This window comes from Solanum dulcamara, chromosome 2 (assembly GCF_947179165.1).
Source record: "Solanum dulcamara chromosome 2, daSolDulc1.2, whole genome shotgun sequence".
NCBI classification, from domain to species: Eukaryota; Viridiplantae; Streptophyta; class Magnoliopsida; order Solanales; family Solanaceae; genus Solanum; species Solanum dulcamara.
The window spans coordinates 5,642,005-5,668,190 of NC_077238.1; the positions used below are offsets into that span (position 1 = coordinate 5,642,005).

A 26,186-nucleotide genomic window follows, 5' to 3' on the forward strand; every position below is an offset into this window, starting at 1 on the left:
ATTAAGGTTGTCTAGGCGAAGATGGTCAGAAATGGATACAAATGGAACAAAGGACCCAGTGGCGGAACCAGAATTTTTATAAGGGGTTTCAAAATCTGAAAAAATTGACACACAAACTAGCCGTAGGGGTTCGACATCTACTATATGTAAATAGTATTACTGAACTAGCCGTAGGGGTTCAAAATCGGATGAACCCCTGACACATGCTGGGTCCGCCACTGAAAGCACCTATGTGAATCTTCATTTCTTCGTTTAAGCTCATATCATCATAATATTACATAAAAATAAAACTAAAAATATATGTAAATAGTATTACTGAACTAAAAGTAATACTACAACATAAGCTGTTTGGAACTTCAGTAATTCTTCTCATCCCAAACTATAAGTTAAATTACATTGTTAAAAGGACAACAATAATACCTGAAGAAACATTTAACTAAAATGTTGGTTGACAAGAAATAAAAATATTTGAATTCGGTTTTGGTTGATCGAGCAACCAATATCATGAGTACCTATTATGGTGACCACAACTGTTGGCATGTTATGTTTGGACATAGAATCGAGTCTTTGTGAATGGGTAAAGCCAGGTGCTCTTATTTTACGATAGTAGGGACGATTGCTTCCATTACTGACCAGAAAAACACCAAATTCCCCTTTAGGTGCTTCAACTGCACTATAGGTAGAAGGAACTGGTACGTGAATACCTTCTATAAAAGGTATGAAATGGTGAATTGGGGTAGAGTGGACCGATGATCCTATAGTCATTTGGCCGGCTATCGAAAGAAAAAAAGAGCATATTCTACCTAGAACAAAGGGTCATTCGGGAATATTACCTTCTGGCATCCATATGCGAAGGAGCTGGTCATAAAATGAGCAAGTAGCAACGACATTATTTTTCTCTAAACGACCTCTTTGCCAATCTGCTCCATATGCCAGGGAACCATGTTTATTATAGGTTTCAACCACTTCAGCTTGATCGTCTTTAACCTTGACAACTGCAAAACCGTTGTGCATACAAGCAGTCAAGACTAGGTCCGGTACAGAAGGATGGTACTTAATTCTCCAAACCCCTCCACCTAAGGAGATTGATGTCTCGTGTACAGGTTTTGCGATTGATCTTACATCCCATACCCTTAGGTGTTCATCATAGCAACCAGTGAGTAAGGTATAAGGGTCACTTGGACTCTTAGTAATGCAGCAAATCCCCATTGTATGAACTTTTCTATTTTGGAATGCTATGTTTGAGGGATCATCTCGCAAATCCCAGCAACTAAATTTGCAGTCATCTGAACCTGTGTACACCAGCTGTGGTTGGTAGATATCAAAAGAGGCAGCCCAAACTTCAAAGTCATGCGCTTTCCAGTCTCTGGAAATGCTCAGTTGAGACTCGAGGAATGAAATTATCGAGACTGATCCATCTGAATGCCCCAGAGCAAGGGATGTGGCTGATGGATTCCAGTCTATACACAAGCACATAGAGGAACTGACATGTTCGCTGCTCATCTCCAGTAAACTATTCCCTATAATAATAAGAAGATCCCGCCATGTTAGTGCTTCCGATGGTTATTAAAAGGGAAGTGTCAAATGAAACAAGGTACTGCAAGGACCACCAATGCTAAATGAAAAAGGAAAAGAAAGGTCGATGGGAACATTTATAAACATGAAAAGCTTAATAATAAGTCCACAGATGAATGAAAACAAAATTGTAATACATGTTAGATGTTACTGGACCTGGCAAGTAGTTAACATTCATATAACATGTATGTTTTCAGCCTCCTACCCGACATCTTTTGTAAGCAAGTAAACGCAGAGATAGTGATAAGCACTCAGACAAACGGAACTCACTGTCAAGTCCTTCAAACTCTAAAATCTGTAATTTCATGTTGTTAAAAGAGTTAATGGTTAAAAAAACACCTAAACCATCACTTTTTCGTGAGTTGCATACCTCAACTATCCATTGTTCTATTTACCTACCTAAACCATCACTCCTTTTGTATTAAAACACACATCGATGCTCAGCTGGCCAAATATTTGTTCTCAATCAACAACAAACACCTGTAGGCCAACTCATTATCGAGGTGTGTTTTAATACAAAAAGAGTGATCATTGAGAAGTGAAACCCGCAAAAAGATGGAAATTTAGGTAGGTAAACAGAAAATGCATAGTTGAGGTATGAAACTCGCAAACATGTGATAGTGTAGGTGTTTTTTTTACCATTAACTCTTGTTAAAACCAAAGAGGAGTCCTGGCAGGCAATAGCTTTTTGTTGTGAGATTAGACAACTAGGTATGTTTATTAAGAAACATTCAGCATATATTGAACTCCTATACTTTGTCAAAATACATGCCCCTGCACCTATGATTTATGCATTTCCGAGCTACCTATGAAGAAAGAACACTCACAAGACGAGAATTATTGCTACCAAAACACTTGAGTCTTTCACCACTACCCTGACTCCACTTGAGTTGGCTAGACATTTACTTATAAAGATTTAAAATATGACGCTAGAACTGAGGGTCTTAATAGCTAATTGAAAAAAATCAGTTTCAAATGAAGGTGGTTGTGAAGTTTGTATTACGTCTAGGTCACTGACACGTTGTATTCGAATTCCTACAATACACATTACTTAAAGATTTCCATTATTTCCTTCCTCTGTTATACACAACTGTTATTAAGTACCTTTAACCTCATACTACTGTATTTCAGTGCTTTTACCAATAAAATTTTAATAAAAGCAAAGAAATGATATCTCATAAAGCTATCTATTCCTAATCTGATAGAAACTTGGAGGACTTCTTTATATGTGCCTCTGATCTAATACAACAACACCTCGATTCCTAGTTAGTTGGTCCATTGTATAAATCCTAAAACACCCATTTCTCAACACTTGGACTCATTCCATTCCAATACTCTATAACTTGGTTTTCTCTAATAGTAAAAGAAATTAAACTATTCATGTTCTCCCTCATGTAACACTTCCCCTTTGACGATAAATAACATACAACACGAAAAGAGATGCTCAAACATACCAGGAACTTCTGATTCATCCAAACAAGATTCAAGTTTGTGAACTCTAACATAACCATCAGCATCAGCTTGAGCAAGTAGTGGACCTGCAGTTCCCCTGAACGGGCTCCATTTTATATCAAAAATACCAGCTGTTTGTACTCTATGTATCAAACTAAGGCGACTGGAATCGGCATCAACATCAAACAGGGATATACTACCGGTTCTACTAGGTTGATCTCCTTCTTGTAAAGTATACGTGCAGGCAGCTAGAACATTGTGAAAAGATTCATGTGGACAAAACTCCACAGCATCGGCATTTCCATCAAGGTGGCAATGAGCTATATCCATGGCTGAATTAGATAAACTAAAAGGGTGAATAAACAAAATATCAAGTTCAGTTGGACAGTTTGTCGAACATGTTATGAACTGTCAACTATAACGAAAATGAGCTTGTTTTTTTCCTCAACTGGTGTTTGCCATAGATTTTGGATCAGATTTTTGTAACCATGGTGTATGGGCCAACTTTTGTACAACTCAACTAACCTGCCACCTCACACCACCAATATATACGATATCAGGTAACTCTATCCGCCAAAGCTAGGATAGATAGAAAGACACTCTAGTGTTTTTTTTATCTTTGCTGGGATTTGAACCTGACAAATTATGATTTTTAACCACTTCATTGACACACCCTTGGTACATCAGATTTTGATTCACTCAAAAGTTTGAGCTTTTTCCAACTAAAAATGAGAAATCATATAGAAAATTGAATTTTTCAGTTGTAAAAACCGGGTTATTGTTCATTAAACTGCATTTTTCATCAGCAGAACAGCAAAATTAATCAACTGATAATAAATTATTAGAAAACTGCATTCTTAAGATGCAAAACCGAAAATAAATTACTGAAAACAGAGAATTGACTTACCAGAGTGTTTTTCCGATGATTTTGCCGATCGGTATGCGCTTATGGGGTCGGCGGCTTAGTCCATTGGCGGCTTCAGTAAGTTTGATAGTAGTTCAAAATAGTCCTGTATTTAATAATTTTAGTTTTTTTTTTAAAAAAAAATTAGTTCTTTAAATTTGTTGAAAGTTAATAATTATAATTTGTGTTAAATATTTATTGAACTTTATTTGTTGTTAGATTTAACAACGAGAACTATAAAAAAAGAAAATTAATAGGAATTTACATTTAAAGGTATAATTTTTATAGTATTTGCTATTTTTGACGACTTCACTTTGTATTGAATACATTATTATTATTATTATTATTGTTGTTCTAGAGTTTGGCCCAATTTTTTTAAGGTATAATTTTTTGATATTTTAAATATCTTTTTTGTTTTTAGTGCAGTTTTTTGTGTTACATATTTTATGATTCGATAAAAAAAATATGGCATTTATGGTTAAAAAGAATTTTCCACTTTTCCGTTAAATCTGACTATTATAAATTGTTAAATATTTGATGAAAACTAAAGTGTTAATTTTTGGCAAACTTAAACGACTAAAACTGTTCGATCCATACTTGAGGACTATTTTGAACTCACCTGAAATATAAGGGACTATTTTGTCATTCTCTCTTCTTCTTTATTAATTGTTAGCTCTAGGTTTTAAATCATGGTCTCTTCTTCACTTTACTACGAAAACACAATGAATTTTAAATTTTACTACACATTTAAAGACTATTTCTCAAATTGCATCCTCCTCTAATTGATTATGCCATTCCATTTAAATCATAACATATAATTTATATTGTAAGAATTCTTTACAAATCGACTAGTTTTACGCTTGTTGTCAGCCTATCATTGCAGAATGAATCCTCATTGAATTATAGTTTTGCAGCTTAAAATGTTGAATATATATATTATATTACATAACTAAACTTGACACAAATGTTTTCAGGAACTCAGATTCCATTACATTCAAATAAAAGAACAACTCTTGAAATACATTTGAGATAATATAAGCCAAATCAACATCTTTTCAGCTGTGTGCTGAGTCAAACACCATCATAAAAACGAGAAGAGTTAACTAAAATCAATCTTCCTCTTTCCTTGGATTTAAATTATTTCTCCCTAATTTTAGGGGCGCGACAACAAGGAAGGGTAAACATGATATGTACAGAAAAAAAACATATTCTTACAACTACACTACATCGCGCTATTTGCGATGCCCTGATGATGCCATGAGAATTGCTACAGCTGCTGTAAACATAAACAACATGCCTGCAAGGAGTGTATATGTTTTCCTTGATGATCTTCTGTACTCTCCAAACAAAATCACCCCCCAAAATGTGCTCACAAGAGGCAATGCCTGAAATGTAACACATATTTCAAATGAAGAAGTGTGTTCGATACATAGAATGATAAACGAGTAATCAATCCGATAATAGATAATCTCTACGCTTCATTCTGTGTGAATCTATTTGACTGAGCACGGAGTTTAAGAAATAAAGAAAAAAACTGCAGAAACTTATGGTCTTAAACATATTATGTCGACATTTGTGTGACTGTAAAGTCATGTCATCGGTAAAATGTAGAAAGGTGTTACTCCCTTCCTCCTAATTTAAGTGTCGTACTTTCATTTTTAGTTTGTCCCAAAAAGAGTCTCTTTCTAGATTTAGTAAGTTTTTTAATTCCAGCATCCTAAATGACAAATTTAAGACCACGAGATTTAAAGAACTACACACATCTTTAATTTAAAACCACAAGATTCAAAAGTCTCCCTTTATTTCTTAAACTTCGTGCCTAGTCAAACTAAGACGCTTAAATTGGGACAAAAGGGTAACTTTTTTTTTTTTGGAATAAACTAAAAAGGAAATAGTGTCGCAACTAAAACTAAGGTAATATTACTCTATACGTCAACAATTTCTAGAATTAGCTGGTGTATGTTTTTGCTTTTTCAGATTCTTTAGTGGAAAGTTCAATATGTAACTCGGCTACAGGAGTTCTGCAGAGTGGTAATGAACTCAGATAACGGAGGAAGGTATGTCAGAGTGGATTCATATAGTTGACGAAATGAGGCGTAGTTGATGTATATTGAAAGTATAATCGGCTGATAAATGCACAAACCTGAACAGCGTCTGCAGCTGCGTATCCAGCTGCTTGACCCCCCATGAATTGGAGACCATTACCGAAGCCACAAACAAGTCCAGCCAAAAGGGCCCAACCTCTGCCATTCCAGTCGTTGAGATAAGCCTTGAAGGACGACTTGGGTGCATTCAGTATAGGGTAGTACAAGAAGGTGAGGTTCAAAACCATGGCAATCACGAAACAAAAGGATGAGAAGTAGAAAAATGCTGTATAGACGGTCAAGTGTGGAACTCCGTCTTTGAGAGTATGCCATTGATCATTTGTGGCTAGGTTGAACGCAGGCGAGAACATAGAGAAGCAAATCCCAGCAAAGAATGTTATAGCCAAACCAATGAATGTGCCCTTCCCGAAAACCTGCAAGCATGCACAAATTTAACAATTAGGATGTAACTACAATATATTTCACAAAAAACACAAGTAGGTTATTCTGTTGTTAACAACATACCCAGTGCAATCCCACGGATGGGGTCTGGGGAGGGGTTAATGTACGCAGACCTTACCCCTACCTTTGTGAGGTAAAGAGGTTATTTCGAATTGACCCTCGGCTCAAAAGAAAAGAAGAATTCAAAGTACGATTATAAGAAAATAAGACAACAAAAAGACAAGATACAAAGCAAATGGAGCAACAGATAGTAATAGACACTGAAGAACAAAGAAACTATGTGATTCCTAAATAATAAAATTACTAATAAGGAGAAACGGAGAGGAGGCTAGATTAGGTTCGTGTTTGCCAAAATCTTCTTACTCTGGTTAGAGATTTATAGGAAAGTATGGTGATAAAGTGTGAGTTTTGGAGAATCACTATTTTAGACTACCCTTAGTCTGCCTACTCAGAAAAAGAAATTCGGACCTTGATTGATCTCGTGTTCTCAAGTTCTATAAGGAAAGCCGCAGTCCCAAATTTTGCCTTCCCAGGAGCACCATCCTCCAGATCATTTGTACTACCTGAGGATATTCAGCATCGCAAAATTTTATAAGAATTAGAAAAAAGAAGCCTGTCAATCTAAAATAATGGAGAAGATATGGGAATTCATATTTTTACATGCTCTGTTGGCTCACAATACCTGAATTAAACTTTCTTTGTTTGAAAGAAGAAATTCCATTAGTCCTGCAAATGTGCAATTAAGTTGGACATCATTTTTCTCTGATTATTGGTTAAATTTTATAACAGCGTGGACGTATATATGCCTGACAGGATTTTAGTTAGAGGAGCACGGGAAGACAAAAAGAGATGAGGAATTGTGTTAGTTCATCACAAGCAAGTACTCTAGCTCAGCACGTTTACACGCATGGTTATGACATGGACCTAAAGCCAAAAAAAGGTTGATTTCCTTGGAAGTTTTATTTATTTGAAATGATCAGAAGAAAGGAAACCATAAACACTAAAAGAATTAATTAGGAAAGTATGCTAGCATATGGATGCATACCCGACTCCATCTTTAGAGTCGTTTGAAAAATTATCAAGCTTGATTTTGTTATCAGCGTTGTTGGACGAATGAACAGCAGAGCCTAAACAAACGGCAATCAAGAAGCATGCAACTCCAGAAAACAGAATCTCAGCTTTGTTAATTTTGTCGTCAAGGTAATAGTTCAAGGTCGTTCCTGTCATAGCCAATGGAATAGCACATGTCATGTTTCAACACCTTGTACTCACTTCAGAAAAAAAGAAATTGCTGAAGTTAAAACGATACCTATAACAACTGTAATGCTGGCAGAGACAACTTCGGTGACTGACAAACCGACGAAAGCCCAAGCATATTGAGTTGAGAGGTTCCCAAGACTGAGGACCATCCCTCCAGCCATTGCAAACAAGACACTGGGCCAATTATCCTACAATGTTCATTAATAATAGTAAAACATGATATCCAAAAGAAAATTGGAAGTTCAGAAATGCTTGTTATTGTGCAAATTCAACTACGACCAACACAATACGTGAGACCTTTAAGGTGTTGATGGAAAATCACTATTAAAATAGACCTTTTGAATTGAAAAAAGGATGGCCAATCTTAACAGAAGCATGCGTTAACAAGTAAGAAAGACAAAAATAGATATATTAGGTAATAAGAATGACTTGCTACGTTCTATATAAGGTACTCTAAAAGAAGACAGGTTACTTCCTAGAAGCACATCATTCACCACTTTGGTGGAAAGGACCTCATGGTGTGATATCAGCTAATCAGAAGCACGTAATACCAAATGTCACTCAAACTTCAGATTGAGTGGGGAAAATATTATCATGTAAATTGATGAAAGAACATATGAAAAAATCAAATTAGCTTTACTAATCAATCAAAAGTATATGCTATTTCGTCATCATTATATAGCACAAAACAGAAAACTGCTGCTGCATTATAGATTTTAATTCTGCAAGAGAAAAATCTTTACATTTTATCATGCAGTAAAGGTGCCATCTGTTTCTTGTACTTACTTAAAGAGAAAAACACCCCAACACATACATGGTCTGTATATATTCCATTTTCCAATCTTAAGGGTAGCCCGGTGCACTAAGCTCCTGCTATCCACGGGGTCTAGGGAAGGGAGGACCACAAGGGTCTATTGTACGCAGTATTACCCTGCATTTCTGCAAGAGACTGTTTCCAAAGTTCGAATCTGTAACCTCTTGGTCATATCACAACAACTTTACCAGTTATGTCAATGCTCCCCTTCACCATTTTCCAATTTGAACAATGCGTTAAATCGAACACAAGAAACATTGACCTGAAAAATACAGCTGATATCTTGGCTTTGAAGGGAACTAACCTGAGAGAGCTGAGTGAGGAAATTAGGCCTTTCTGGTGTGCTTGGCCCAAACTGACCAAAGGTGAGAGCAATGATCACAGCCGCCAATAGATTGGTAATGGTATAATCAAGATAAGTATGTTGAGGAAGACGGCCTCGCCTTTCGAGTAAAGTCAGTAGAGCTGGCCATGTCCCTAACAATAACAAAGAGAATAGCATACAAACTATAGCACCACCTTTGCTTTCTACCATATACATCTTCAATCCACTAGATAAAACCCTTTCTGGTGAAAGAATTACCAACTTGGGAAGGCTCCAATAGTCCTATCCAAAGAGGAACACAAAAAGAGGAAAACATTGAAAGATTCAATCTTTTAAATTGTTCAACAGATTATTAACACATCCCAAATTCATTGCCTGCATCAAGTGTCAATAACTTAAAGTCTGCGTATGCTATACCCTTTTCAGATCCACATGTTGAATTACACTGAGTATGAATTTGTTGTTGTTGTAGTCCATCAGAGTTGAATTCAAAATCTAAACTTTATGAGTTCGAGATATGTGACTTGTGCTTCTACCTGAGTTTCCTGATATTTATGGTGCTAGTTTTTTTTTTGGGTGCTATTGTTACCTTCTATTCAAGTTGTTTTCCTTTTTATTGTGGATCAAAAAATTTGTATTTCATGTAGGACGCGCGTGTCTACTTTATACAAGTTTAAGTGTTTATTTGTGCATATCATGACAACTAAATTCAATTTAAAGGGCATATTTATGTATTATGTCTATAATAAATAATATTGCTCTTTCTCCATATTCAAATGATATATGCTATATCTGCTGTTATAAGCCTTTATGAAACATTAATAAATCTTAAGGCAGCCAACTTCAAACATGATCCTAATGTGAAACTGTAAATACTCTTGAAACTTTGATATTTGACTCAATTCCCTGTCTTCCTAGAAACTGTTGAATCGTATGGCCATTTAATCCATATTGAACCCGAGATCTTTGTCTGTTTTGATATCATATTGAATTGTGTGACCAACTCATCTTAGCTTGCTATTAAATAGTGCACGCTCTTACTTTTTTATTCATGTCTTCGACGCTGACATGTAATATAAATTTTGGAGGTGTCTAGATGATTATTTGTAAGTTGCAATGTTTAACTAACACAATGGAGACTAGATGAGGTTTCTAGATGTGCATGAAGTGCTTAGTTGCAGGTTGATGCCAAGAAACCACAAAGATAGAAACTTTACCAGTCTGTTTACCAAGAAAAAGTAACATACTCACAAAATTCCCTAAAAACTTGAGGAAAAAAAAGTATGGAACAATCTGAATATAGCACAAATAAAAAAGAAAGAAGGAAATCATTGACTACAAAATTATAACTTTTCACAAACCATTTCCACAGAAAAATCAAGTCTTTCCCCTCAAACATGAGAACCCAATTTACTCACCATATCAAATTTCAAAAGGGTATCAAGAATCTTCAATAAAAAGAAGAATGAAAAAAGAAAAAAAAGTGAACACTTTTTTGGACTTAACCACCATTGGGGCCACCAAATATCCATTGTTGCTTCTCAAACAACAACCATTCAACATGTCAAAAGGCCAAAAGGGTATCAGGAACGAATCTTAATAATCCAAAAAAATGAATCTTTTAACAATAAACAATATGTACAGACGTGCTAACACAAGCAACAGAAAGAAAGAAAAAAGGTACTCCCAAGAAAAAGATTTGATTTTTTTTAACACTACAAAGAAAAAGATTGATGACCAACCTATTATAAGACCCCACCAAAAGGATTATTAAGAACCCCACTTCTTCTTAACAAGAATGGAACTCCAAAATGTCCACCAAAATTGGGATCTTTCTAAAGAAGCAGCAAATCAAAAGTGAAATTTGGGGAATTTTTCTCTTGGCAGATGCAAACAGTGTGTATATATTATATAATACTCCCATTGTATTGGAAACTAACCGTTATTGATAATTTAAATATAATATTTATTTTAATTGTTATTTAAATTTTATTATATTATATTGTTTAAATTCATCCTAATGACAAAAAGATCCTAACAATTGATTTAGTGTGTTTGCATTATTGTCTTAATATTTTCTTCTCATTTTATCTTTATTTATTATTTAATAATTATATTTTATTTTTTATTCTATTTTTCCAAGGTAAATCTATCCCGTATTTTATTTTTTTTGATAAGTTTTATCATTCGAATCATAGATGTGTGACATTATGTAATAATGAAAAATAATACAATCTATCCAAACACTACATTCATTAAAATAATATAATATAATAGGACATATTATGAAACAATAGATAATAACCATTCATACAAAGTGTAAGATATATAATAATGATAATAATGATATAAATGATTGTTGTTACTCTTAGCTGTGAATCATGTTAGAATCTTTTGGCGATATGATAAAGTCAAAATTTTCAATAAAAACATTTAAAATATAAAAAATAAAATATCATAAATAATTATTCCTGGTAAGAGAATATGAACTCTCGATCTTTCCTTAGCCGTCGGATTCTCGAAATCTGACGGTCCCAAATTCAGTTTGTTGGTGTATTTATGTGACTATGTGGCCAATTTCTTCGGCGGTCAAATTGCATATCGACAATTTATGATTTTTTTACAAATTTTATGTGGTGTGGGCATACTAGGATGGATAGAATTAGGAATGAAGATATCTGATACAAGGTGGGAGTGACATCGGTGGAGGATAAGATGCAGGAAGCGAGACTGAGATGATTTGGGCATGTGAAGAGGAGAGACACAGATGCTCCAGTGCGAGAGGTTGGCTATGGACAGTTTCAGGAGGGGCAAGGGAGGCCGAAGAAGTATTGGGAAGAGGTGATTAGACATGATATGGCACAGTTGCAGCTCACCGAAGACATGACCTTAGATAGGAGGCTGTGGAGGACTCAGACTAAGATAGTGGGCTAGGTGACTTATCTTTTTTTCATAGTAGTCGTAGTTTTACTCATTTGTTTATTAACATTTGATTTCTGCATTTGATTACTGCTTATATTTATTGGTCTGATTTACTTTGGGTATCCTATTTATCTATAGTAGTTAATGCTCCTTTCTTTTCGGTCTTTCCTACCCTGACTTCCTCGCTCTTATTATTCATATTTTTATATTGTTTTCGATATGCTTGGCTCTATTGACCTATGTCTTGTTTTCCTTGTTTCTCCTCACTTGTTCTTCTCTCTTAAGCCGAGGGTTTTTCGGAAACAACCGCCCTACTTTTTAAGGTGGGGGTTAGGTCTGCGTACACTCTACCCTCCCCAGACCCCACATGGTGGGACTATACTGGGCTTGTTGTTGTTGTTGTTTTACAAATTTTATGTGATAGTTTATTTTGATATCGTTATTTAATGTGTGTGTTTTTTTATAAAATTTTGTAATGATTTTTCTTTTTATTTTATGTGATAGTTTATTTTGATATCGTTATTTAATGTGTGTGTGTTTTTTTAAATTTTTTTGTATATATATTCATTTTAGATATGTATTGTATGATAAAATAATGTCTGAAGATTCATGTTCAATTATGTTTACTTAATTGAGTCATTTTTATTTGATCTTAGGTTATGTAAAATAGAAATTCAAGCAATAAATAGTTAAAGCCAGATAAATATAATTGAATTTGTTCATATGTACTAGAATTTTAACTATATGAAACTTTAAAGTAATTTTGAAATGGTTATAGGTACAAAATAAATTAAAACAACATATATAAGTTTAAGTTAAATAACGGCATCAAAATCGAATATATATATGCACTTTTTGCAATTTTCTTTTCTGTTTTTATTTCAAGTTATCTTCTTTATACTACTCAATTCCAATTTATTTTACTTATCATAATCACTACAATAATTACTCCAAAATCTCTATTTATAAATTAATACAAAATTGATTTTTTTACTATTATTTTATTCTAATGAATACAACAATTAACATATTTAGTGACATTTTATCCTAAGGAATGTTTAAAGAAATTGATGTAAGGAAAGAAAGAGAGTATTAAATTGAGATTTAAATAGTAAGTAAGAATAATTTAATTTATTTATTTATTTAGTTAATATTTTTCTAAGAATGTCTGCAAACAAATTTAACATCAGAATTGAATAGAGGGAGTATTTTCCTTTTCTGAAAAAATGTATTCTCCTTATTTATTAGGTGATTGTTGAAAATTGAAATAGAAAATTATTATTTTTGTCTTTTTCAGGTGCAGGTCAATGTTCTTTGTCATTATTTTCTTTTTTATTTTATTAAAAATTAAATTATACACTTTTTATTTGTTTTCTTCTTTTGTATCTTCAGTTTTCAACTCACCCCCTTTCATTTTCTTTTCGGATAACTTAATTAATTAGTGTGTTTTTGACTTATTATAACAAATTATTATTTTGTTTTTAATATTATTAAATTAATCTTATTACAAAAAGTTATTTTACGAATGATCACTCAATTTTTACGGTATTGCATCAGAATTTTAAAATATTTTTGTATTGAGAAAGTTATGTTACTTTATCAAATTATATAATAAAAGCCAAAATATTTTTTTAACCAAAAAAAAAAATCTTGACTAAAGTATTACATATTTTGTGTCTATTTACTTTTGAGATTTGATAAAAATATTTGATACGATTAAGTTTTTATCAGGTTTTATATTAGAGAAAAAAGTTAGGCAAGTGTCAATTAAATTACTATGATTTAAGCTTGATTAGTCATAGTTTGAAGTTGAAAATTGCAATCAAGGTATATATAGAAGTTTGAATAATTAATTTTTGCACCAAAAAGCATGAATTTAATTACATCAGATCAATTTTTTTCAACAAGCGAAATTGCTGACTTGACTAGAGTGTTAGCATTTAATTTTTGCTTTCAAAATAAATAAATAAAATATTTTAAGATATGAATTTATATTTTTTTATTATAAATATTTTACAAATTATGCCTTGTGTAATGAAAGATTTTATGTTCCGTTAGACATAAATTTAATTTTTAAAAATAAAAAATTAAAGACCAATTCATTTACTAAATTTCTTTCCAACTGTCTATTTCAGGCGTAAAATTAAATATATACAATACTTTTTTCGAAGTTAACCAATGCACGTGTTTTTCCACCTAATACACATGGGTCCATCACTGATTTGAAGTGTAGTTAGCTAACATGTTAACTAATTAAGTATGATAAATCGAATTTGACTTTTTGTGTGTGTGCAATACCTTATTTTGTGATCATATTGTGTGAAATCAATAGAGAATAATTAAACAATACATAAAGTTTTCAAGCAACGAAAAGGACATAACACCAATTAACTAAGGATAATTTCAATTGGAAAATAGCAAAAATCTATCGTTAATCCTATTTGATCATGGATTACCAATAAATTATCAATAATTCAATTAGCTAAGAACTATTTAACGGTGAATTTTCAGAACTAATTCCTATTATTTTTATAGTAAAGAATATGAGAGAAAAAGATAGATAACATACCAATTATAAAACTCCACTAAAATAATATCCAAGAACTCTACTTCACATGCATCAAGAATGAACTCCAATGAAGGGGCAAAAGAAGAGAAGAAGAATTGCAAAACAAATTAAGTTAGGTATATTGGAAAGTGTGAATTGCATTGGTTTATATAACAAGTAACTACAAAGAGAGAGAAAGATATATATAAAATTAATTCCAGTTGTGACATTATTGTACATGAGATATATATCCACAGTAGTGAAATATATATCAACCATTCTTTTTTTTAAAAAAAAAAAATGATTGTAATTGCTTAGTTGTGTATGTGAATATATTCATGTAGACAATTCATGTTCATGTGCTCTAATATATGCATTCATAATTGATATCTAAATTTAATATATGTATGTTCGTATTTAATAAATTTTTTAATATAAATAAATTGAGTAAGCAAAAATACTGAATTTGTCCGAACTTTTATATGAATTTCTACCTCTGATCCTAACCATGTGCCCAAAAGTCTTCTTCCACTAAATTGCATGGTGACAATTTGAATGGATGTCACCTCACTACCCCCACCCCCAAAGAAGGTAAAATATTAATATGAATATTAGGGTATATTGTTGACTTGGACGGTTTTTAAGACACAATAATTTTAATTTTATATTTATTTTAAAAAATATTTGAAATAATTAAAATTTTGAAGTTATAAATTTTATATTCTAAATTCATCTTCGATTATTTGTTGAAAGCTAAGGTAGGAGGGTACTGATAATATATATCTATTTTTTATGGGTCAATGTTCTTTTCCCCTTTTTCCCTTATAATTTTTTTTAAAGTCTTCCTTTGTTTTCTCATATATAAACAATAGGTCAATCAAAGATAGAATATAATATATTTTTTCTAGAGTTTTATTTTAATGATGTCGATGGTCCAAGATAGCACATTCAACGAGTTAGAGTGGTCCCATTTTGTCACATATCTGTTTATCTCACTCTAAACTTTACCGTCTATCAAATTTGAATTCAATTCACTTAAAAATTTAATTTTATGCTAGAAATCTCGATGATACAAATTGATGATTAATACATTTGAAATTATTTGTTAAGGCTCCCCTAATAGTATAAATGCTACTCTTCTCAAAATGGGAAATATTTGACTACCTTAAATTGTGAAGAATATTTGTTTTTTCACATTGGTATTTATAAAGAAAGTTAAAATTTAAAAACATTTTATTTTTTTTAGGATTAAAATAGGTATCTTCTCCTCCTCCCCCAAAGTTGCTGAAAAGGCATCAATTTTCACATCCATTGATTTAGAATATTTTAAGTTGCCTTTCTTTTGGGAGTCTTTGGACCAAAAGTCAAAATTGGTGTTCTTTTTTTTTTTTTAAGTCATTATTCAAAATTTATTATCCGACTAATTCAGATTGAACAAATTTAACTTGAGTAATAATTAAAGCATTTTCTACTTAAAAAAATTATTTTATTATTATTAAAATTTAAAATTTTTAATTAAGAATAAAAAAAAAATAATCGTTCAATTCTTTTGATGTAAAATTTAGTGCGGACCAAGGATAAAAAAAAATTCTCCATAAAAAAAGTGCCAACTATTTGAAGTTGACAAGGTGCAATTATTGTCTAAGAGAATAAATAAATCCTAATTTTTTTATTTAAAAAAAAAAACATTAATCTAAAGGCCTAACATTACAACCTTTTTCCCTGTCTCTGGGAAAGTTTTACCTAAAAAGTAGGAGAAGAAACTTAAGTGGAGAAACCTTTTAACATTAAAAAATACATAATTAGAAAGAGTTTATTTATTCTAAAAGGACAAGTATTGAATAAACTAAAAACGGATTTATTCAACTTTTACTTTATTACAAAAAAAATATTTAAATTATTTTTTGTTACGAAAAAGTCACTCTACCTTATCTAAGTGTCAAGAAAGTGATAATTAAACTGTTTTTTATAATTAAAAAATCATTCAATTTTATTCGGTATCACAAGAAGTTATTAAGAAAAAACAAAAACGACATGACAATCATCATGTTGAGAGTCAAGAAGGTATACAGAAATTAATAACGTAATTAATTTCGTATTTTATAAGACCTATTTAACAGGAAATTCCTTTTATAGAAAAAAAGATTTGTTAATAAAATGTGAAATTCAAAATTTTTAGTAGACAGTAGAAAATCTTATTTATGTCACTTACAATATTATTATTATTATTATACCATGTGCCACCTTAAAAGTCCTGGAGGACCACATTGTATGGTGACAATATGTAGGCGTGTCAATTCACAAAAGAAAGGGAAACATTTCTTGAATATATGCTTATTAGTGTATATTATTACTACAACAACAACCAACATCCCAGTATAATTCCATCATGTGGGTCTGGGGAGGGTAAAGTGTATGCAGATCTACCCCCCACCTAGAAAGGAAGGACGACTGTTTTCAAAAGACCCTCGGCTTAAGAGAGAAGAACAAGAGAGGAAAAACAAGGAAACAAGACAAAGGTCAGATAGAACCAAGCATATTGAAAACAATATAAAAATATGAATAATAAGAGCGAGAAAATCAGGGTAGGACAGATCGGAAAGAGAGGAGTAGTAACTACTATAGATAAATAGGATACCAAAGTATACCGGACCAACAAATATAAGCAGTAATCAAATGCAGAAATCAAATGTTAATAAACAAATGAGCAAAACTATGACTACTATGGTGAAAAGATAAGCCACCTAGCCTACTATCTTAATCTGAGTCCTCCACAACCTCCTATCAAGGTCATGTCCTCGGTGAGCTGCAACTGTGCCATATCATGTCTAATCACCTCTTCTCAATACTTCTTCGGCCTCCCTTTGCCCCTCCTGAAATCGTCCATAGCCAACCTCTCGCACCTCCACGCTGGAGCATCTGTGTATCTCCTCTTCACATGCCCAAACTATCTCAGTCTCGCTTTCCGCATCTTGTCCTCCACCGATGTCACTCCTACATTATCTCGAATATCTTCATTCCTAATTCTATCCATCCTAGTGTGCCCACACATCCACCGCAGCATTCACATTTCCGCGACTTTCATCTTCTGAACATGAAGTTTCTTGATTGACCAACACTCCGCCCCGTACAATAAAGTCGGTCTAACCACCACTTTGTAGAACTTGCCTTTGAGTTTTGTTGGCACTTTCTTGTCACACAGCATTTCGGAGGCGAGCCTCCATTTCATCTACCCTGCACCAATACGATGTGAAATATCGTCGTCGATATCTCCATCTTCTTGTAAAATAGACCCAAGATACTTGAAGTTTCTTTTCTTTTGAATGACCTGAGTATCAAGCCTCACTTTCCCGCCAGCCTCACGCGGCAGGCCATTGAACCTGCACTCCAAGCATTTTGTCTTGATCCTACTCGATTTAATTTTTTTCAGTATGGGTCAATGTTCTTTTTTCCATTTTTCCTCATATTCTTTTTCAAAGTTTTCTTTTTGTTTTTTCATGTATTGATGATAGGTCAATTAAGATCAGATATAACTAGTTAAATTCTACTTCATTAGAGTATATAATGTATAAAAGTCAATAAGGTGGTCCCATTTTGGCACACGTCTCTTTATTTCAATTTGAAGCTTTCTCGTAATCCATCCATCAAAATATATAGAATTCACTCAATCTAATTAAATTGACCGTAACAAATTCGATAAAATTTCCTAGCTCTCCATAATGTTATTCTTCTCAAGAGGGGACATCATATATAAAATTAAAATTATACAATTTTCTTTTTAAAAGGATGTATAAAAATATTTTTCTCAAAAAAACTATTTCCTTAAATTGTGAAGAATATTTGTTATCACATTGATACTTATATAGAGAGTTGGATATATAGTAGTATATATAAATGAATAGCTATAGTAGTTAATTATATAAAAACATATCTCTTTAAGTTTTAAAATAGGTATCTTTTTATATCTTCTCCTGAATATGAAAAAAAATAAAATAGATAATGACACAAATTTAAATTAGTCAAATTTTAATACAAATATTGAATCGGGAATGGAAAAAAAGAAAGTTATCTTCTCCTCCTCCCCCTTTAGCTGCTGAAAAAGGCATCAATTTCCACATCCATTGATTTACAGAATTGCGAAGTTGCCTTTGGACCAAAAGTCAAAAGTCATGTTCATTTGTTTTAATCATTTAGTATATTTTAAAACTCACTGTTTCAATTAATTTAGATTTTTCTTAAGTAAATTTAATATGAGAAATTATATAATTTTAATAAATATTAGGTTTTCCATAATACAACATTAATCTAACTTTTTTTCAAAAAGTGTAATCTCTTACTAATTATTATTTTTATTACAAACTTTTTCCCTGCCTCTAGAAAAGCATTACCTAAAAATCTGGAGAAGAAAATTAAGCAGAGAAACCTTTTAACAGACAAAAATGTATTACCTCCGTCCCATATTAGATAGGCATTTTATTAAAAATATTTGTTCCATATTACTTGATCACTTAATAAATTAAGATAGAATTAATTAATTTTTTCTCATTTTATCCCTACAATTAATATGCTTTGGAAGTTTAAACAAATTTTGAATATTCAAAAACTTATTTTTTAAGAGGCAAATTAATGTGAGCAAAGGGCAAAAGAGTAAAGTTAAATAATCTATTAATAATTTTTTAATTATCATGTAAAATGCAAAGTGTCAATCTAATATAGGACTAAAATAGTAATTATGAAGAGTTTATTTATACTAAAATAATTTGTTTTGATTAAATAAACTAAAAATGTATTTGATTATATCCATTGAAATTGTGTCAATCAAGTGATTATCTACCCAGTGCAATCTGAGAAATAATTAGATATGAAAAAGGTGAAGTTTATCTAAATTTTATTTTTATTTTTTAAAAGAAAAATTATTTTCGATAGCTGTTTGACCAACTGAAATGAAAGGTCAAATATCTTTTGTGTCAATTTTCAATATTCCACTCACTCAAGTGGGAAGATCTAATTATCATCCCGCAGTAGAAGATAATGACACCGCAAAATAAGTTGGGCATATTGTGCCAACTAATTATTAGTTTTGATTAGCATTTGATTAGTCAAAGGTTTGAATAAATTAGGTATAAAGCTTAGTTAAATATGTTTTATACAAATTAAAACATTATGAGCAAACTGATACAAACATACTAGACTGGTAAATATAAACCTTTAATTTTGCGATTTTTCTCAACAATAAAAAGAACTTTTTATATTAATAAACGATTGCTCACCAACTTTTTTGCTTTTTCGTCTTTATTTGAAGTCGTCCATTTGTTTGACTTCATTAATTTTTTAAAAAATAAAGTACACTAACGAATTCATATTTTCGAATTTTAAATATTGTATGAGAATGTGATCTTAAATAGAAAGATATGAAAGTTGGCGATTATGATAGAAAGTTAATAAGTAGTTGAGTTGTGTCATGAAAGTTGAAAATTAGAATCGAAAGTTAGCATATAGTCGAGTGGTGCCGCTTTTAGTTGGGAGAACTAGGTAGTCAAATGGTTGTGTCATCAAAGTTACGAATTAGGAGAGAATATTAACAGATAGTCGAGTGGTGTCGAATTTTAGGTGGAAAAAGCACCTCCTAAATAGCTGAATGACGTTACATTTTATATGGGAGATGCTTCTCCACTTCTTCTCTATATCATATTGACTATGTTGTTGTTGTTTGGATGAATAATATGAAAGTTGAGGATTGGGTGGCCGAGTTGTGTCATGAAAATGGAGAATTAGGATTGAATATTCGAGTTGTGTCTCATTTTAGTTAAGAGAAGCATCTCCTAAGTAGCTGAGTGGCCGTGTCATGAAAGTTGAGAATTAGGATCAAATGTTAGTAGGTAATCGAGTAGTGTCACATTTTAGGTAGAAAAAGCATCTCCTAAGTAGCCGAGTGGTGTCAGAGGATTCTGATAGAAAGTTAGTAGATAGCCGAGTTGTATCATAAAAATTGAGATGATACAAAAAGAAGGGGCATTCCGAGAATTGAACTCGGGACCTCTCGCACCCTAAGCGAGAATCATACCACTAGACCAAATGCCCTCACTGACACTGTTGCATTCAGTTAAACAAATAGTCTAGATTATTTTTCACAGTATGGAAACTTCAAACATATAACATTTTCCAAACTAACTTCAATTTTTTTTCATAGCAAAATACATGTCCAAACACAATTTCTACTTCCAAATGTCATTTTTTCAAATTGAACTTCTATATACTCTTTCTTGCAAATTTCAACCAAATCTATGTCCAAACGCTTATGAAGACTAGTCATTCCTTCATATTCATCATCTGAGTTCTGACAATTAAAGCTCCTCGTTAATACTTTTCAAATGGTACAATACAGCTTTGGTATTTACCACTCACAATCCGGGGAATGACACAAACAAATAGCATATTCAAGAATGGAGAGTTTCCATGTCCAAAAAGGGAAGAAAAAAACTAGATGTTGAAAACTACAGAATGAAACATACAAATAAGCCAATACAGTTTATCATTCTCCATGTGATGCACACCAGAAAAACTGTATCATCGAGCTTCAACAAACGAGCATAAATACACCCCTAAGACGAATCCGTTCGCGGTACAGCCTCTTGCAAAAAGTTTCCAAGTAGCCTTTGGTCAAGAACCATGTTGGGCACCTGACAAATCACATTTTTCGTGTAAGCATAGAGAGTGCTATAAACTCAAGAGAGGGGATGGAGATTAATGGAGGTAGATCTAATAAGAAGATGAGGCTTGCCTTGTTCCCGAAGAAAATTTTCGAGTTATTGGCTATAGCTTCAATGAACCGCAGTTCGAGAAATTCTGGAGTAAGCTTCAACTTGTTTGCTTCTGCTTCTTTCATTGTTCTGGAAAATCCCATATATGGTAATTACTAGTTAGTATTGCATATTTGCACTCCTCATTGGACGAAATTATCTCACTTGGTCAAAGATATTACATAGGCGATAAGTTAAGAGAATTCACCGATAGTAAGATGCATCTGCCAGGCTCTTTTCACGAGCTAGGTACATTGAATTTGAAATTTCCTCTTGTTTCCTAGCACTATCTTTTTCCATCAACTTCTGTTCCATCTGGATCTTACTAACATGAGCATTTCTTTCAGCTTCACTAATTGCTATCTTTTTCTGCGTCTCTGCTTCCTTCTCAGCAACTCTTTGTCTCTCTACTGCAATCAAGACCTGTAACACATCATTGATGCACGGATGGGTTACCAATTAAGTAACTGTTAATCGTAGCCCTAATATTTGCATCAGAAGGAACTAATCATGCAACAATGGCACATTGGGAAATACTTTGATTTCAGTACTCAATAGCTGCTACTATGATGATAGGTTGAGAGAAACACTCATTTCATAAACCAGCCCTTTTATGCTTGTACTTTAAAACAATAACGCAAAGTAAGATCTTGAAGTCTTGAAGTCCTCTTCTTTCCAATACACTAAGTTTAAAATGCTATATGAGCATATTTTTTTTCTTCTTTTTCATCTACTTTTTTCTGTTCTTTGGAGCAAAAGTTATGACATCTTAGATGGTGGAAAACAAATCCTTCAGTTCGGACAAAAAAAGAAAAAATAGAGTTTTCCACTTAATACCTTGGTGCGCTCCTGTTCCATGTTCTCAAAGTTTCGTCTTATACTCTCCGGGATGCTAGGCTTTGTAATACGTACACTGAGAATCTCAATACCTGGAGCATACCGTGTGCAGTCTGCCTGAAGAGCATCTTTCATTTTTTCATCGATCTGAAAATGTATTGGCAGGCACCTCGTCAAGACTATTAATAATGATGTCTACTTAATTAACTTCCGATTTTTTGTTTTATAACCCCGGAAAATGTAGACAATTCCTCGCCTTACAAGGCATATCATGGATTTTAAGCATGGAAATAGACATCTCTAAGTGAGGAAAGCATGACTCAGCATGTTAAAACCAGAAACAGTTAAAGACTCATTGAACAGCAGAAAGAAAAAAGGATAATTCATTAATGTTGACTACAGAAACTGGGAGACCATCAGTCCATAGAGGCCAAGAAGATTCTTACTTGATCGAACATGTCAATATAAACTTGTTGAAGGCTGTGAGCACTGCAGAACTGATTGATCTCATGATGAATCTTGTCGTATATCCATGTATTATCATAATTGACCCCATAATTCAGCAGAGTATCGTACACATGGTCCTTCCGAAGGCGGTTAACAACCTGAAAGCACATGAAACTAATAAGATGACAATGCATTCCTGCATATAATTAAACCATACCCACAAGGTAGATAGTTTACTTCTATTTTCTCAAAGTTTATCATCACGCCTCCTTTGGTTCCACAAGGAATATCCCTCACCTGCATTTACCACATGATCCAGAGCAATCATTGACCCTATTCTTAATCGGGGTTTATATTACTAAAACGTCATGCTGCAATAAACTCAGAATCTCAGAAATTTTGAGACAAAAAACCTTGCAAAATATAACAGAGGAAATGTTACCAGATCTGTTTGAAGAGTAACTTGAATGGGTTCAAACTGAGTTATAAAGGGCAGTTTCATATGAAAACCTGCACATTTAAAACATACATATTTGGTCAACCATAGACTTCAAAATAAGGAGATACCCCACAAAAATGCAAATGACCATCTAGACAAAGCACCATATCACCTGGATCAGTTATTGTATTTAAAAGGGCACCTCCTCTCCAATAGACTCCAACATGACCTTCCGGCACTTGGTGTAAAATGGATAAACTATTATTTAATGTTGAAATAGAAGGAGCCACAACCTGAGAATGATTTTAAGATGTCTCTGTTATACCTTGTCCATAAAAACTTCACGTAGTACATTATTTTGTTAAAAGAATAAATACAGATTTTAAATATACACAATATAATAGTTTTTAGTACACCAAATCAAACATCAAATAATAAATGATCCCTACCCCTACGTTACAACTCATGTATTATAATCCCTGCGTACAAGTCAATTTGCACTAGTAATTTTTGCATTATTAATCCCTGCATAACTTGTTTATAATCCAAGCAACCCCTAAATGTGTGCAAACACTTATGATGTAATGAAGATGCCTTCTATTAAGTGAATAAAACAAATGGTGGAAGTAGGTGTCCTCTCCTCACTCCATCAGCTTGGGAAACTCATTTCCTGAATATAGTCAAAGTAGGCAAGGAGTAGGAACACTGTTAATTGTATATGATGGATCGCACATCCCTATGGCCATTAAGCTCCACTTTTAAGGGACTAACAATAATATACGATCTTCAATATCAGCAATGATCGGTCATGGTATCCATAGCCTTGCTTCTTTTTCGGCCAAATCCCGATTTCGTTTTGCTCTCTCGATCGTTGAGAAATTCAATACCATCGAAGATGTAGCATGTATCGCTGGATATATGACTGGATGATCCCAGAATATAAGAAATTATATGTGGAAGCTATTAGGAGGAACACGGGCAAATTTTTCATGCTTGTAAAAAGGGTTTGTTTGAAGCTGTTAACGCTCATTCTCAAAGTCCAAAATAATAATTACTGACAGAAGGGAGGATTATGAAACATCAGACATGATGAATGACCATGTCTCCTTCTACAAATCTAAATGAAAGTACAATCCCAAAAGAACACTTAAGTGTCAATTATCTGTTCTTTCATCCTTTCTTTTTTGAAGTGCACACTAAGCGAGGCGAAGCACTCAACACGTTTTGAGCCTCATTTTAGGTCTTAAGTGCGCCTTTGACAACACACACATCAAATGTGATGAACGACTATTTCTCCTTCTATAAATCTAAAAACTGAAGTGTCAGTTATCTATCTTTTTCTTAAGAGACGCTTATCTATCTTCTTTTTTTAAGTGTTGATTATCTATCCATATATTTTTAAGCAACAAGAATGGCAGGCGAGTTACAAATATCAAGTCAATGTAATCTGATATACTAATAAAACGGTCACTTAAGCTACCAACCTCTGCTAGAGCTGTTACATGACGCAGTTGAATTATGGATTACCTTTTAATGATGTTAGGAAAGCACCTGCGTTTATATTGTTTTTGCTTCAAAACAAGAAACTGGTGAATTTTAACCAAGAACTTTTGGAAAATAAATTGTTTGAGCACAAGATTGTTGCATAAGAGAACTATCATAAGTTTAATACTTTCACAATTTATAAAAAACATGTTTTTCATCAACAAAAAAAAACATCACGAAGGATATGACAGCAAACCAATACCAAATGTTTTGAAGAAACATTTAATGTTTGTATATCAATAGAACTTATATTGCTAAGTATCAGTCATCTACTCAAACTATCTTTTAACATAAAACGCATTCCAGTCTAAATGATTACATTCAAAACCGGGTTCTTAAATTGGATTGCACTTAAGTAGATAATCCCATTGCAGTGGAAGGCCACTCTCCAAATATATCAAGAATCACTATGTTAAACACTTGTTTAAATAGATACATATCAACAATACTTATTTCTTTCAACTACGGTAGTTATTGGACCAACAGGCATGCACTTGACTATTTAAGATCGCTGGGGGTGAATAGAAATGAATTGTTTTTCATAAATAGTAAGATTCCATTTTATTTATGGGTACGTGTGTCTTCCATCCAGTACATGTATTGGATAACTCTACTTACTAAGTCATGTATCGGATAACTCTACCCACCAAGCTAAGCAGAGGATATAACCAAATTCTTTTTTCCCTCAGTTTGATTTTGAATCCTGGTCCTCATTACAATTTTATGACCGTTGTGTCCACTATAAGAGCCTGTTTGAATGGACTTATAGCTTATGGCTTATTAGCATAATCCATAAGTTAGAAATCTATGAGTTTTGGCTTATTTTTGTTATTTTAGATTAAAAACAAGTGCTAAAAACACTTCTTTATACCATCCAAACGCTACAAAAATGCTTAAAAGCACCTAAAATAAGCCAATCCAAATAGGCTCAAACACTGTATTCTAAAAAAGCAATTTTAATCAAAACCATTACATCACCAACAGGGTCTTAGATTGATTTTCACTTAAGCTGAAAATGCCACTCTATAGAGGTCAACGCAATCATCAAGCACAAAAAATACTATTGAGGACTTAGCATAGTGGTTTATCAAGCGCCTAGTGCATATATAAACCCAATCATCAAGCACTGTGCATTCCACATCTTTAACACAAATCAATAATTGCAAACCGAAACAGTACATGAACAAATTCATACACACAGAAATCATATATAATTTATAAGCAGAATATTGATGATTTAGGGATAAAAGTGGATTCACCAATGCGAAAATGGCGATAAAAGCAACGAGCACGGTGAGAATCGGAGTGAAGTCTCCACCGCCGCCATCTCCGCCGGCGCCGGGCCTTGGGCGTTGCGGAACACCTTGTTGTCTCTGCTGTTGTTGTGCATCCATGGCGGTTTTTTTGCTTTCTTAGCACTCCAAAATAGAATTTGTATTTTGTCTAATTCCAAATAAATAAAATCTTTTGTTAAAATAAATAAATAAATAAATCTTTTTTTTCTCGGTACGGAAGAAGTAGAGTAAAGTTCGACGATATTTCGTGGTAGAAGGAAGGAATTTGAGATTTTCTATATTTCAATTTATTTGTATTATTTATTATTTTTTAAAAGAGTATTTTTAGTTTTTAGAAGTTTTAATTTTAATTTTTTATGTATCATGTTTTAAGAACACAATATTAAAAAAAAAATATTTTGATACATTCTATATATTTTTGTTTAAGATTATGAAAATTAAAAAAAAATTTATGTTCGTAAATTTTGTATCAAATTA

The 26,186-nt window shown here is 32.7% G+C and overlaps 3 protein-coding genes and 1 non-coding gene across 8 annotated transcripts; all 4 read right to left on the minus strand.

The window, feature by feature from the left end:
- Positions 1–273: 273 nt before the first annotated feature.
- LOC129874677 (uncharacterized) lies at positions 274–4,040 on the minus strand. 2 transcript variants are annotated; one of them, XM_055950009.1, is made up of 3 exons: positions 3,935–4,040; positions 3,030–3,373; positions 274–1,520 (listed from the first exon to the last, which is right to left on the minus strand). In XM_055950009.1, the coding sequence occupies exons 2-3, from the start codon at positions 3,355–3,357 to the stop codon at positions 817–819; spliced, it is 1,032 nt and encodes a 343-aa protein (XP_055805984.1). In that variant the 5' UTR covers positions 3,358–3,373; positions 3,935–4,040; the 3' UTR covers positions 274–816. The 2 variants fall into 2 exon arrangements, with proteins under 2 accessions (XP_055805984.1, XP_055805977.1); XM_055950002.1 differs by having other exon boundaries at positions 276–1,520; positions 3,030–3,359; positions 3,935–4,038.
- An 858-nt stretch (positions 4,041–4,898) lies between these two features.
- Positions 4,899–14,478, minus strand: LOC129880091 (ureide permease 1-like). 4 transcript variants are annotated; one of them, XM_055953956.1, is made up of 8 exons: positions 14,368–14,478; positions 8,856–9,158; positions 7,787–7,925; positions 7,523–7,697; positions 7,160–7,203; positions 6,946–7,040; positions 6,075–6,449; positions 4,899–5,316 (listed from the first exon to the last, which is right to left on the minus strand). In XM_055953956.1, exons 2-8 carry the CDS (start codon positions 9,090–9,092, stop codon positions 5,164–5,166), a joined length of 1,218 nt encoding a protein of 405 aa, XP_055809931.1. In that variant the 5' UTR covers positions 9,093–9,158; positions 14,368–14,478; the 3' UTR covers positions 4,899–5,163. The 4 variants fall into 4 exon arrangements, with proteins under 4 accessions (XP_055809931.1, XP_055809932.1, XP_055809929.1 ...); XM_055953957.1 differs by lacking the exon at positions 14,368–14,478 and adding an exon at positions 10,619–10,768; XM_055953954.1 differs by lacking the exon at positions 14,368–14,478 and adding an exon at positions 10,295–10,562.
- Positions 14,479–20,355: 5,877 nt separating this feature from the next.
- TRNAP-AGG (transfer RNA proline (anticodon AGG)) lies at positions 20,356–20,427 on the minus strand. Its single transcript has one exon. It is a non-coding gene; the product is annotated as a tRNA-Pro (tRNA).
- Positions 20,428–20,629: 202 nt separating this feature from the next.
- Positions 20,630–25,882, minus strand: LOC129880092 (uncharacterized). Its single transcript, XM_055953958.1, has 9 exons — positions 25,674–25,882; positions 23,042–23,162; positions 22,873–22,940; positions 22,668–22,727; positions 22,430–22,588; positions 21,984–22,130; positions 21,355–21,569; positions 21,128–21,236; positions 20,630–21,026 (listed from the first exon to the last, which is right to left on the minus strand). Exons 1-9 carry the CDS (start codon positions 25,806–25,808, stop codon positions 20,949–20,951), a joined length of 1,092 nt encoding a protein of 363 aa, XP_055809933.1. The 5' UTR covers positions 25,809–25,882; the 3' UTR covers positions 20,630–20,948.
- Between the last annotated feature and the right edge of the window lie 304 nt (positions 25,883–26,186).

Excerpts from the sequence above, each read along its gene's own strand:
- LOC129874677 (XM_055950009.1), bottom strand. The coding sequence starts at position 3,357 with ATGGATATAGCTCATTGCCACCTTGATGGAAATGCCGATGCTGTGGAG. Across the intron at positions 1,521-3,029 it reads GGATGAATCAGAAGTTCCTG|GGAATAGTTTACTGGAGATG; the intron begins GTATGTTTGAGC and ends TTATTATTATAG.
- LOC129880091 (XM_055953954.1), bottom strand. The coding sequence starts at position 10,408 with ATGGATATTTGGTGGCCCCAATGGTGGTTAAGTCCAAAAAAGTGTTCA. Across the intron at positions 7,041-7,159 it reads ACAAAGAAAGTTTAATTCAG|GTAGTACAAATGATCTGGAG; the intron begins GTATTGTGAGCC and ends GAATATCCTCAG. Across the intron at positions 6,450-6,945 it reads AGAACACGAGATCAATCAAG|GTTTTCGGGAAGGGCACATT; the intron begins GTCCGAATTTCT and ends GCATGCTTGCAG.
- LOC129880092 (XM_055953958.1), bottom strand. The coding sequence starts at position 25,808 with ATGGATGCACAACAACAGCAGAGACAACAAGGTGTTCCGCAACGCCCA. Across the intron at positions 21,237-21,354 it reads GCAGATGCATCTTACTATCG|AACAATGAAAGAAGCAGAAG; the intron begins GTGAATTCTCTT and ends GGGATTTTCCAG. Across the intron at positions 21,027-21,127 it reads AAATTTTCTTCGGGAACAAG|GTGCCCAACATGGTTCTTGA; the intron begins GCAAGCCTCATC and ends GTGATTTGTCAG.